The sequence below is a fragment of the Micropterus dolomieu genome, linkage group LG13 (assembly GCF_021292245.1).
Source record: "Micropterus dolomieu isolate WLL.071019.BEF.003 ecotype Adirondacks linkage group LG13, ASM2129224v1, whole genome shotgun sequence".
Lineage (NCBI taxonomy): Eukaryota > Metazoa > Chordata > Actinopteri > Centrarchiformes > Centrarchidae > Micropterus > Micropterus dolomieu.
In genome coordinates this window covers 17,696,596-17,710,360 of record NC_060162.1, presented here as the reverse complement: position 1 = coordinate 17,710,360, position 13,765 = coordinate 17,696,596, and the positions used below count along the sequence as shown (strand labels likewise).

General features: G+C 41.1%; 1 protein-coding gene across 2 annotated transcripts in view; it reads right to left on the bottom strand.

Moving 5' to 3' along the window:
* Positions 1–8,243: 8,243 nt before the first annotated feature.
* The window catches only part of si:dkey-1d7.3 (transmembrane protein 132C), a 31,533-nt gene continuing 26,011 nt past the window's right edge, over positions 8,244–13,765 (bottom strand). For both annotated transcript variants that reach the window (XM_046067797.1, XM_046067796.1), the window contains exons 9-11: positions 13,533–13,646; positions 13,258–13,449; positions 8,244–10,712 (exon numbers count right to left, since the gene is read on the bottom strand). In XM_046067797.1, coding sequence (XP_045923753.1) covers positions 9,210–10,712; positions 13,258–13,449; positions 13,533–13,646 — 1,809 coding nt within the window. In that variant the 3' untranslated portion in view covers positions 8,244–9,209. The remainder of the gene's footprint in view (positions 10,713–13,257; positions 13,450–13,532; positions 13,647–13,765) is intronic.

Here is a 13,765-nt window from a genome sequence, read left to right as displayed (position 1 = left end):
AGAAAGGAACTGCTTATGATCCGAAGCATACAAGCTCATCTGTGAAGCATGCTGGAGGTAATGTCATGGCTTGGGCGTGCATGGCTGCTTCTGGAACAGGCTCATTAATATTTATTGATGATGTAACTGATGATGGTAGAAGCAGAATGAATTCAGAAGTGGACAGAAACATTTTGTCTGCATGAAATGCATTGAAACTAATCGGGAGGACGTTTATCATGCAGCAGGACAATGACCCAAAGCACACTGCCAACAAAACAAAGGACTTCATCAGGGGAAAAAGTGGAAGGTTATAGACTGGCCAAGTCAATCACCTGACCTTAACCCAATAGAGCATTTCACCTCCTTAAGAGGAGACTGAAGGGAGAAACACCCCAAAACAAACAAGAAGTGAAAGAAGCTGCGGTAAAAGCCTGGAATAGCATCACAAATGAAGAAGGCAACAGTTTGGTGATGTCGATGGGTCACAGGCTTGAGGCAGTTATTGCAAGCAAGGGTTATGCCGCCAAATTTTAAATGTTATTTACTTTAAGAATATTTGTTCCATTACTTTTGCTCACCTAAGAATGCTGTGGTCTAATACAAACGGTGATATGTCCTAAGTTGTTTAACACATCTAGATGTGTATACCAGGAAATGAAAGGTGAAATTCTGAACTCTTGTCTCATACTCATCTTTTGATCTTAAACCCAAATGTCTTCAGTGAACAACAAAAACAAGGAATTTGCCTTCCAATACTTTTGGAGGGGACAGAACATATAATTATACATATATACATACACTTGCTTTCCCAGTGCAGTTCAGTTATATTCCCTTATACCCCTGAGCTCAGCATCCAACATAGGTCAGTCGTCGTCAAGATATACTTGTGACCTGCATAAACCACCGACTTTGAAAGTAGGTTCAAAATGTGTAACACTGGTCACTAGATTCAAGGGGTCACTAAGTCATGAATAATTAATTGGCTACATGACTACAGACAACAACATGAAGTACTGACTGACTTGCAGCTCTTGTCTACATCTTGTGTAAATGGTTTGACACAGGGATACTCCAGAATTGCTGACTTTGTGCAAAACAGACTCACATAGATCAGCCCTCTGTTGGGAAATGAAGTTTAAGACAGGCAGTCTCAGCAGTAGAAATCTCGTCTATCACTGAATGCCTTCATTACCTACAAGGCATCTTGCCAAAGAAAGATAATTTAGAGTAAACAAGCTGTCATGTGTCTGAGTCAGATTTCCTTACTGTGCAGGTAAAGTATGTGTGTATAGAGGCATGTATTTGTGTCATTCAGACTGTGCTCTTTTATGTTTGTGTTTGCATGTCATTTTGATGAGAAATTCATGCGATGTGTGTCAGTCAAAACAGGGTTAGTCATGTATCTGCTATCCAAACGATGCAAAACAAGTTGTCAACGTCACTTCAAAGTCTTTCACTCTCCCTAAAGCAAATAATTAGCATGAACTCAACTGATGGAGCTTCACACCACAGGTGTGGTCTGACACTCGCTGCCGTTGCCCCACGGAGCTTTGCTGCCAACCTCGATGCAGCAGATAAATGAATCAAGACAGCTGCTGCAGTAAACAGACTACTGCTGAATTTGTATTATCTAAATAGAATCGCCTTTTCTTCTTGGCCTGGATAAGACAAGTTTAGCACTGTGGCGTAATTAACATAGTGGCCTGCAGCTTAATGTGGGAGAAAGAAAGAGACAGAGATAAAACATGAGAGAAAGAGAGCGACAGAGCAGCAATAAACCTACAAATCAACTTTATGCATTCATGCCTCCTGGTTAGTGGTGCATAACAAGTTCAGACGCATGTTTAAATATGAATATATTACCAGGTTTCTTTGATTCTGCAGTGAAATACCTCAATTCAGTCAGCTGACATGGAACAGATGCATTATGTAAAAACACAGTAGGCATTAGTAAACATAAGTATAGGAATGATTTACCGTCTGCACTCATCACTTCACCTCATCACCTCCCACAAGTATACAGCAAGCTCAGGACAATAGTGAATCTTCTCACATAAACCACATTAGTTACGGAGCCCGACACAAGCTTTCATCTACTACAGTATTTGAGACCAACCACTGTGTGCCAACTCACCTGCTAGGCACCTCATACCACAAGAGGAGCATACTATCAAGTGACCTGAGATGAATAAATCTAAACACAGTACTGCACCAGCATTGCAGCAGCAACAGCGTAAATAGTAGACCAGGATATCAGCAGTTTAGATCTGAATAAGACACAAAGGAGAACAAGTTGTCAAATAAACCTATTGTTTTGAGTTCAAATATTTCTCTATGATACTAGCTATATATCAAGCGTGTGATGAAAATGTGAACGTGACCACCTACCCTGTTAAGAAACTTGTTTCACACAAAGCATATATTATAGGGAAAGTCATGTTAACATCGCTGTGGCAAATATACAATATTACCTTCCACTAAAAAAACAACAAAAACAACAACCAAGGGGAAAACATGCCATAAAACCTATTCAACACACAAATGAGAGACAGTAAGATTCTCCCAGTGGCAGTGGCAGCTAGCGGCACTTGTTTGGCAGTTGAAAGACGCTTCCCTCAACTCGCTGTCAAATAGGGCGCAGCCACATTTCCTGGGAAAACATGTTTTTTTATTTAACCTTTATTTAACCAGAATGATCTTATTGAGATTTAAAACCTCTTTTTCAAAATAGACTTCGTCAAAACAGCAGCATATTGACAGCATAGTTACAGATATGGACACCAGACACACCCACAAAAACCTAAGGTCATTCAACAATACATACATATTTACACATTTTATTTACAAATTTTTCACTTCATAACATCTAAGCAGCAGCAGAATGAGAACACTGACAGTTCAGGGTTTTTCCTGGCTCAGAATAAGGCTGAGGTGGTACCGTCCTGATCACCACGAAAACACCAGTGAGAGTTCTGCCTGTAATCTAAAAGACGTGGCCGCCTTGTAACTCCCTATGCAGGAAAAACCTTGATCTTAATATTTGCCACAGAGTGCCACATGGTCTGTATTTCCAGTCTTTCAACTGCTCAAAGCACTTTTAAACTACATCACATTCACAAACATTCATGCACTAAGCCTAAGTGGTCTGAACAGAAATTAACATTCACACACATTCACACACCATTGGGGGCAATTCAGGGTTCAGTATCTTGCCCAAGGATGCGGGGATTGAACTGCCGCTCTTCCCGATTGATTGGGAACCTGCTCTACTTCTTGAGCCACAGCCTGCCACAGGGTGCCTCTACCTGCCACAGGGTGCCACAGGGTGCCACAGCCTGCCACAACCTGCCACAGGGTGCCACTACCTGCCACTGCCTGCCACCGCCTGCCACAGCCTGCGACAACCTGCCACAGAGTATATTATTTTAAGAATAATAAAACGGACAATTTATTTTTCATTAGTGTAACTGATTGTTATAAATTAGGTGTATTTTGTTTCTTTTTATTACAAAAGAGGTGAAATCATTTCCTCCATGGCAGAAGTAATTACATAAAATGAATGGGGGAAAAAAGAACGTGCTTGCTCAACAACCATCCTAAAACACAATGATTTTATGGAAACAATTCAGATTTACAGGTATGGTAAACAAGACGAAAAAGGCCTCCTTTTTATACTCATACAGGTTGAAATAAACAATTTGATAGTAGCCTATTTGCCTATTTTTGCTGAGCAAGAGTTTTGTGTGAAAGGGATTAAAGGCCTGTCCCATATAGACACCTGTCCCAAATATACAATGTCGGCAAGGGTGAGTTCAGTGATTGGGGCAAATAATAGCCCTTGCTATTAACTGAAGTTTTACGGTATTTATAATCTGTTGTATTTCATTTGTTACTTATTATGGTTAAAAAAAATTTCTACCTTACTAAAACTTATTACATCTGAATGGAATGGATGGAACAAAAGCAAAAGTTAACTGCAATTAAGGAGCCATTGAAGATTCAAATCAGAATGAATCCTAAATCCTGTTGTTTCACCTTGTATCTGACATATTCCCGAAGACAGAGGAAAACACGGTGTCAGCAAAAAAAACATGAGGGGAAACAAATATCAAGAGGATACAGTGAGAGTGGCAGGTGTGAGGGAAGGAGGAAAATAGCAAGACAGGCAGTCTTTGTTTAAGGGCTGTAGGCAAGATGAATGCCGCATATTTATAAAGTGTGGAAAGTGGGGAATCAAGTGTAAGAGAAAGAGACAGAGAGGCAAAGAGTGAATGAGGGAAAATAATGGTTGTCTAGGATTAAATGGATATAGAGAAATGTCTACAGTATACAAGACAAGACCACATTTCAGAAACAAATGGGCTTCTGTAGATGAAACATTGATGCATACTGTTCCTTCAAAATGTCCGTCAGCTAAAAAAAGAAATCATTCAAACATCTGTGTGAGCTTCAAGAAACTCTACCATAGCAACCTTGCAACCTGTCATATGTTTTCCATATTTCTGCTGCGTCTGCCAGCTTAGTTCTGTCTCCTTTACCTTCATCCTTAACCCAGGCATACACAGGCATGCACAGTCAGACACAGGCACACTTCCTGTGTATATTTAACACACACACACACACACACACACACACACACCTTGCTCTTCAGATGTGAAATGAGGTGGAAAAGTAACTGCGAAGCCAGACGGGCGCCTCCAGCTATCTCAGGGATGAATACAACTATTCCATTACAAACACCTTTAATGTCGCCATGGTGCGTCTGACTTGCTATGCAGGCCCATCATTTCATTTTTCTTGAAGGTACCAACACTATTATTTCTGTTTGCAACATTGCAGCATACAACTCATAAAAACGGCCAAACAGCAATCAACCAATATGTTTTCTTAATGAGACAGCATAAAAAGTCTTTCATGGCTTTTCCAAAGTGGGTTTAGTTGTGGGCCACACATTAACAGCCTTAGAAAATAAATTCAGATTATAGAAGCAAGGTGCTGGAGGTGAAAGAACTCATCTGCGATGTGTGAAAGACTTGTGACATCTGTGGTGGCAGCCTGGATTACTATAAAAGCAACACTTCTCATTCCTGCAGGCTATTTTAATCCACCCGTCACAGCTGTATGATATAATGTGAAGTTTGTAGCAGATTTTATCATTTTTTGAAAATGACATACCTTTAAACTCTGATTTCCATATATAAAATTCACATTATGAACAGTAAATTCCATGCACTACACAAATATCACAGAGCAAACACACCAATAAAGATAATATAATAATATGTACATTTGATTTGAGTGTGTAAGTTAGCAAGCTTGGGGGGAAAATGACAATAGCTTCCGTAGCACCAAAGGTTTACCTCATATCCAATATGAATTTAATTTGCTTTGGGTTTGTTCTGCGCACAGAGGATGATTCTGATATTAATTATTAAGAAAAGTAATGAGAATAAGAGAACACCTTCAGAAACCTACTTGGTTAATGCAGCAGAACATACAATGCAAAACATTCCCGTCTCTCTGCTGCTCATATCACTTCACTAAGCTGCCCCCAACAAACCCACAAGAAAGCTCCATGGCGAGAGTCTCACCAAGACCCCGGCCACTCTCACTTTGACTCATCTTCGACATCCCTCCAACACTTCGTGGCCAAGGCAGAGCAGACTTTAGAGGCAGCTGCGACGTCCAACAGTGTATTGAGAAGCAAGTACACTACTTTCCCCCCTCAACCGTTATTCCCCACTGTTTGTCATCATGCTTCTTTGCAACTAGTTGATACAAGCGCCATGGCTTGGGAGATAATGAGCCCGAAGCTCTGGGACGTGATCAGATGTGTTTTGTACTACACTGTTTTGGCAAACGCTGTTTTGGCAAAGGAGGGATGCGTTACATTGGTTAGGTAGCAGGAAGTCACGTGACGTAAGTGACTTAAACTTTAAATAATTCTATTCACAACATCGACTTTTGGTTTCACACTGAACACGAACCCTGGTCGGCTGGGTCGAAAGTCTATCCACTCCACCACCTCCACAGACAAACTTCCACACTTTTTGTTGCACTAAATCACCTGACTTCCTGAAAGCTCAGCCCTGTGGGTCTCATATAGTCACAGGGTACCTTGTGCATCTGAATCTGGGACCTGGAAATGTGACCGGGCCGCCCAGTCTATTCCTTGAGTTCTCTCTTATCCTCCCAGACCTCAACCTCTTCTCCCATTTTGCAGTTCACACTCATTTACTTGTTACCTACATACTGTTTCTAGTTGAGATTACTCTTTTGTCAATTAAGTATGTCCCTTCTTCTGCTCCAACAAAGCTGTTTCTTTCAATCTGTCTCATTAACTCAAAGAACTTCTCCTCTGCCTTTTGTCTTTTTCTTTGTAAAATTGCTGACATTATCTTATGATGCACACCAAGCACTGACACTGTGCTGACAAGCAATGACAGCAACGAGTGTAGTGGGGAAGCATGAGGTGCTTTGCTTTAATGAGCTGCCATACAGTCTAAGTTCCCCTACACCTGTGATATGAGAGTTACCTCTTTCATCTCCTTATTCATCTCAGGTCTGACTTCTGTGTGTGCCTGTCTCCTTTTCTCTATCTTTGTCATGCCTGTTTGTCATCTGTTTTGTTATGTTCCCTTTTTAAAATCAAGTTACAGTACTTTTATTCACTTAAACAGACCATAAAAGAGCTTTATATATCATCTAAACTACAGTACATTTTCACAAGTAGGTTTTTCCATTTGCAGTTACACCTTCCTATAAACACCTGCCTCCATCTGTGTCCAGCATGGGGAAGCAGCGTTGTGAAATAAGTGACCTTGTACATTTTGGCCTACATTATCATGAGTGTGCCATGGAGAGGGTCCACTAATACACACTAATCCTCCAACACAATGACCCCAATCCCTTAAATCTGTCAATAGGGAAGCTGATGCTCCAGATTAGAGATCCTGCTGTAATGATACGGGGGGACTCTACTCTTGTCTTGTTGTTTGCAAGACAAACTCACACAGATTTACAGTACATACTTTATTAAATGCAATGTAGCCTTGAATGCTATATCTGTAGATTCAATGGAATTGCCAAAAGATAGTAACTGGTATTATACTTCATTGTGCTGTTTTCCAACCACTCAAGACAACCTCCTATTGCAGCCAAAGCTTGTATGATGAGTATAATTAACTGTATTGCCCTCCCAGAACTGTGATATATGGAGAGAGAGAGAGAGAGAGAGAGAGACACATCATAGAGCATTTAAATGGTGTTCAGTTTATATGTAGGAGATCAAGGGATGAAACTGAGTGAAAAGAATGTCAGAGGGTCCAAAAGTCTGCAGGAATTCAGTGGAAAAGTGCATTGACTCTGTTACTCCATTGTTGTCATGCAACTTTTATATCTTAATCATTACTGTGTCAGAACTTTTGAGTTCTGAATTCTACATCCTGTATGATACAGCAGGTCCGCAATCAAAGATGCTGGGATGTGATGCACTGCAGAGAAGAGCTTTGAATCACAGCTTATCTCAGAGAGGAGTTTGTTTACTTTTCCTGCCGCTGCTGGACAGATAAATCGACTGGAAAGGGGAGAGAGTTTATACACATACAAAAAAAAATGCTGGGCCTCTAGGTAGAGAATTTGGGAGAAAGTTATTAAAATTGCTTTTATCAACACTCTAAATCCACCCGATGCTGTTGTGCAGCAGGGAGTGACGATGCTTGCTGTCATATTGCCAATGCATGCATGGCAATTCCTGAGGTGCAGGGCATCAGATTATCTGGGCTCCTTTAAGCTCGGGACGCTGTTTATGCATCACAGCTCCTAGAATGTAATTTTGAGAAGTGTAGCCGTGGTCACCTCAGAGACACAGGAAGGAGGATGGAGAGAAAGAGACAAATGAGCCATGAATTATCATATACAAGCCCCAACATTGATAAAATACCTGTAATTCTTTGGGGACACTGTCACAAAACATAAAAAGAGAATCATTTTTCCTCTTACTCTGAGTTTTGTGCAGCAGCACAGAATCCCAATATTGGCAGGCACATCAAATACGATGCTGTCAGTATGACATTTTGCTGAATGACATCAGCCTTAAATCACATTCAGTAGTGATTAAACATAATTAAATCCCACTGATTCATAGCAGAGAGCTTTAGCCTATAATCCAAACCATTCATAGTGCTTTCCAATGAATGATACTATTTTAAGGGCTTTAAAAACAATGATTGAATTAAATTGAATCTCAACTCTAACAAATGTATCCATTTATTCTTTATTGACAGGATCTCACAGGAAATACACATCACATTTTGGTTTAAAAATATGAGGACGCTACATAGAAAAAGGCATCATCATTTTTCATTCACACATGAAAAATCTTAGAGTTGAATATGTATTCCTCTGTGTGAAGAGACTGAGATTAGACATTTTTACACATAGTAGAACCAGGTCCCCAAGAGAAGCCTTAAGCCCAAGGTAACTTTGCTAAAAAATTCAGAAACAATGTCCACTTCAAACTCTGCACAGACTATATTTGCATAGCATGCATTTGATTTGAATAAATATCCGCTGAAAACTACAGTGACAGATTGCTCAAAATAACTTGATAAATGTTGCATATTCTCTGACAAATTGCACAGACTCTTCAGGTATTCTCTGGAGGAATCCTAGAAATCAAGTACAAAAGGCTGGAAAAGAATAGATTTACTTACAACAAATAATCTTTCCCGTACTGCATTTATACTGTCAGCTAGCAATATCTGGAGCGGTTTCCACGGGGGCAACAGAATTGTACAAAAGCAAAAAGAGATGAAAATTAATTTGTTTTGAGTTCAAAATGTAGAAATAAGTAATAGAATAGATATATGTATATTTACAACATCTGATCTGGAGAGCACATCTTTTTCAAATACAAGACAGAGGATAAAATCATGCTAATCGCTTTGGATCTTTAAAAAATTAACACAGTATCTCTTATGCTGCCCTTCATGGGTACACTATTATATAATGTATTTACAGGCTTTCACACACTTTATTAATATAAAATATCCTTTTGATCTAATCTCAATAAATACATCTCCTTAAGTGATTCATCTTTTATCAAAAAGCCAGATTATTTTCTTTTAGACATTCAACACCAGAACATCCTCTGTATGTACACTTTTTTGTTCTCTCTCTCTCTCTCTTACTGATGCACACACACAGATAGACACAGCCCAATGAAATCACTGGGGCTCTCCTAGAGTTTTGACCACAGGCCATGGCATGTCAGGTAAAGGTGTCTGGGGCTCAGCAGGGGCCTGGTGTTGCTGTGTCTGCTGGTTGGCCCAGTTTAAGTCCACACCATTCTTCTTCAGTGCAGATAAGTGCTTGATGTCCAGCGTGGTGAAGGTGGTGAACTGAACCTGGTTCCGCTTACTGGTTGGGGAATGAAGTGGCTCACTGCGATGTGGCCTGGCAAGCAAAGTGGCTGAACGGTTCGCCATGGGGTCGATTGCCTTTCCCTGAAACTGCTGCTGCTGGGAGCTGTTTCTGCTGCGGCCCAGGGTGGCAGTCCTTTCAGGGACAGCGGAGGTGCTCACAGTGGGCAGGGTGCCCTCCAGGGTGGGGTGGCCAATGGAGTCTATGGAATGATGGGACTCCAGAGGGCAATTAGCCTCGCGTTTTAGAGTGGACACTTGAGCTGGAGCACCTGGTGCGGGAGTGCTATGATTGTTGCTCCCCAGCCACACCCAGTCGTGCTTGTGATCCTTCGGGTCCCCATTGGGAGCCAGGCCTGCCTGTATGGGGGTCTTGTGATTCCGGAAACAGAGGTTATACGAAGCACAGTTGAGCAAAAAAGCCAAGATAGCTACACAGGAGACCCCCACCAAGGCATACATGCCAATTTCCAAGTCCGACATGGCTCTGAATGTCCTAATGAGGTCACTCTCAATTACTTTTGGAGTTTTAGATTTAGGAAGCTCCTTCTTGGGTGTCACTTCTGCTTTAGGAATGTCATTTTTGACGGCTGAATTGGGGTTGTCAAGCATGTTTCCATAGCTTCTCTTCTGCCCTTCTCCTTCGCTAACTAAACCGACTGCTGCGTCTATAGGTCTGGTAGTGCTCAGTGGTGTATTTAAGCTTTGTTTGCTCATAGTTGTAGTGGTAGTCGTGGGAATGTCAGTATACGTGTTACGTCTTGTAGCTGTGGTTGTAGTTCTAATCCACACAACATGTGGCTGCATATATTTTGTTGGAAATGTGGCTGAGATGGTAGCTAGTGCCTTGGTGGACTTGGTGGTGCTTCTGAACAACCATTTATCCATATCTGTCCCGGCATTCTGTGAAGTCACTGTTGTTTTAAGCTCACCCAGCACTTCTGATGCACCACCATCAAAATCTATATTTCCATCAGTGCCAACCGCATCACCAACACCTCCTTCTCCTGCTACAAATCTGCTGCTACTCTGGAAGTTGATCTTGAGAAGCCCCGTGCCCACTGCCAACTTGCTCTTCCTCTTGGACTTCTGGCATTCCTCACAGATCCTCAGCTCCACTCTAACTAGCGCCCCCTGGCCTTCACCTTCACCCTGTGCTACTACAAATGTGTACTGCGGGGTGCGACGCACTGTGGCCACCCCCTCATCTGGGGTAGAGACTGTCAAAGAGTAGATACTGCGGTCAAACAGCTCTAGTGGAGCGACTGCGCCATCGCTGAACTGAACCCAGCAGCTGACCACTGCTTCCTGAAAGAAAGAAAGAAAGACAGATAGAAAGACAGAAAGAACAGTGTGAACTATGAAAAATGAGCAATATAGAGTTCATATGGAGAAAAGCAGGTCAGAACACGCAGCAAATCAGTATTCCCCTGCCTTTAGTGAGAGCTATGTTCCTACAATTGTTAATAACACTAAATTGCCTATGCTAATCTCCTGATGATTACACTCAGTATGGTGCCATTGTACCATAGATTATAGTACTATGAAGTCATAGCGTGAAATATAATTTAACCAAAGTGGATAAGGGCAGTATGATAAGTCCTTTACGCAAGAACAAAAAAGAAAAAGTGCAACGACATGGGTCACGTAAAGAGCAGAATTAGTCAATCCAATCACATTAATACACAATGACCTATTTCCTTTCGCTAATGTGAGCCACTGACCTAACCTATATTTCCGGGTTGAATACATTATGAATCGCCCTGAGCAGAACATTAACAGCTTGCCATCACAGACACAATTGGCTGGTCATCTGCACTGGCTTGGTTCTAATAGTTTGTTATTGGCAGGGGCCGACCAGCCACAGTGACAGTGCACTGTACGTAAAGTGAGCTGTCGCTCCAACAGCTATGGGCCGCCTAATTGCTGCCCCATGCCTGCGTCGGGGAGCTGGTTTAAAATGGGCAAGCTGCCATGGCTAAATGTGCGAGTGAGCTTTTAAAATGATCATCTGTGCACCCTGTCTGCCTCTTCCGCTCTCTCACACAGCATGGTAACCAGCAGATGATGGTCGGGGCTGTGAACACAATGAGTTCACATTCGAAGAGGCAAAGAGAAAACACAAATATTATTACATCCTTAAGGTCATTGTTGTGTAAATCTGCTCTGTTGTGGACATTCTTATCATTCTAATCATCTCTGTAGAGGCCCATTATGTCTTGGTTTAATAGCACACTATTTTATCATAGCAAGTTGCAAAGTGTAATTTTACAATAAAGTTCATTTAAATTATATTGTTTGTGGTGCATTTACTACTTCTGCTCCCTGTGCAGTAACAACTGAACATCACTGGAGAAAACTTAAATGATTGTGGAATAGTGTGGTTATTGCTTAACATAAGAGATTTGTCTTTTTGCTTTTAGGATTTTTGTCCTTAAAATGTCAGCTGTTGAATACCGTCTTGGTGCAAGAGACACTGGACCTGATTTCACATTTGGATTGTTTCACACACCTAACAATGCTGATTAATACCAAATTTCCCCAAGCGAGACCTTTAGATTAATATTTATATATAATATTTTAGATTTAATATGTATGTCATACCAAACAAAATAACACTAGAGGGCAAAGTTTCTCTTAGTCCAATCATGAGAAGAAATTGTTTTTCTTGAAGATAATCTGACTTGCAAGCCATGACTCATCTACAGATCTCTAGATACTATTTCCTACATTGATGATGCCACTTATCTCCCCTGTCTCTCTGTCCAGATACAAATCCCTGTCATGCACCAAATTTTCCACCGCCACCTAACCAAGGCGGAGTTTCTTCCAACCACCTTTCAGAACAACAGGGACAAGATATTTTCCCCTTTCAATTCAAAATAATTAAATTCCTTGCATGATCACTTTCTATTACTTGTATCCATTGTACCCTGATATATGAAATAAAATGTTTCATTCGGCCCCTACAGATGCCTTGCCAAACATGTATGTCTAACATTGAATTAAGGCGGTTGTCTCCCCGCTGGTCAAGTTGGCCCTAAAACTGTACTCTCCAGGCATATGTATATAATGCAATAGATTTAAGATCTAAGCAAATTAAATCAAAATTTAAATAAATCCAATCAAATAATCAATTAAAAGAGATTAACTATACCTGCAATGTAGGCAATTCCTCTGGCTTCAGCCAGACTATAAAATAACTGCTAAATCCTAAATCTAAACACTAAGATCAGATGTTACTTACAAGGTTTGATTTGCATGTGGGAAAATCAAACTTATTAGCTACACATATTGCTAACAGGACAAGAAGCATGTTGGTCTTAAAATGCAGGTCTTTGAGGATGATGTCTATGATGTTATGTATGCTGCTGCTTTATTTTACATGCATCTGTGATTGTTTCAAGCGGGCGTGCATAAACGTTTAAAGAAAAAAGGACTGTTTCAGACTATTCAAAAGCATAGCCACAATGGTAGCAGAACACTACAAGGGAAATAGCTTATGTGTTAAAAAGCCAATAAATAATTACCCAGTACAGACAAAAACACTTTGATATTTAAACATAGCCTAAAGCTCTCTGATGAAACCTTGTCCATGGGGTTGACACTGAGAGGTGTTGTCAAGGTGAAGACACTTTTATAATCTCACATTTAATTTATAATTTACTGCTTTTGTTTATTTCTTGTCCCATTTAATTTTCCCCTTCTGTTGAATGGTCCTTCACAAGTTATATGGCTACAAATGAGTAACTGTAAAACTAACAGGCATAAAAAGAGACAAGTACCATCACGAACAGCTGAGCCGTGGCTCACACTTTTATGCTTTGTGTGTTACAATTTTCCAGTTACTTACCTGTTTGAGCTGCGTGATCATCTCCCGAGTGGTTGCCGTGGCGACAATGGCCCTGTTGCTCCCTGGGCTGAGCTGTAGGGACAGAGAGAGTCCAGAAACCAACTGCACCCCCAGCTCAGTCACACTCACTTTGTCATCCACCACCCTGATGGTCCTCTCAGCCAGGACCGATGACGTCAGAGGAGACAGCACCTGCAACAATAAAACCGCAGGTGGATTTACATGATTAAAGCATGCACAGCAACTGCTAAAACCACACACACATCATGTCTCACCTGCACAGTAGTGGTGCCCACAGCACGTCCCTGCAGCACCACCCCATCCTGCACCCTGGCTACATCAAGATCTATCACCTTTAGAGAATAGCGTACAAGATTGGTCACATCCACCTGTCAATCAAAAGAGAGAAAATAATTTTACGTTCCTTTCAGATGGAAAGCAACAGAAGCCCCTAGTAATTAATTTACAATAAGAGGCAAGTGGGCAGGTAGGGAGATGCAGGTAATCT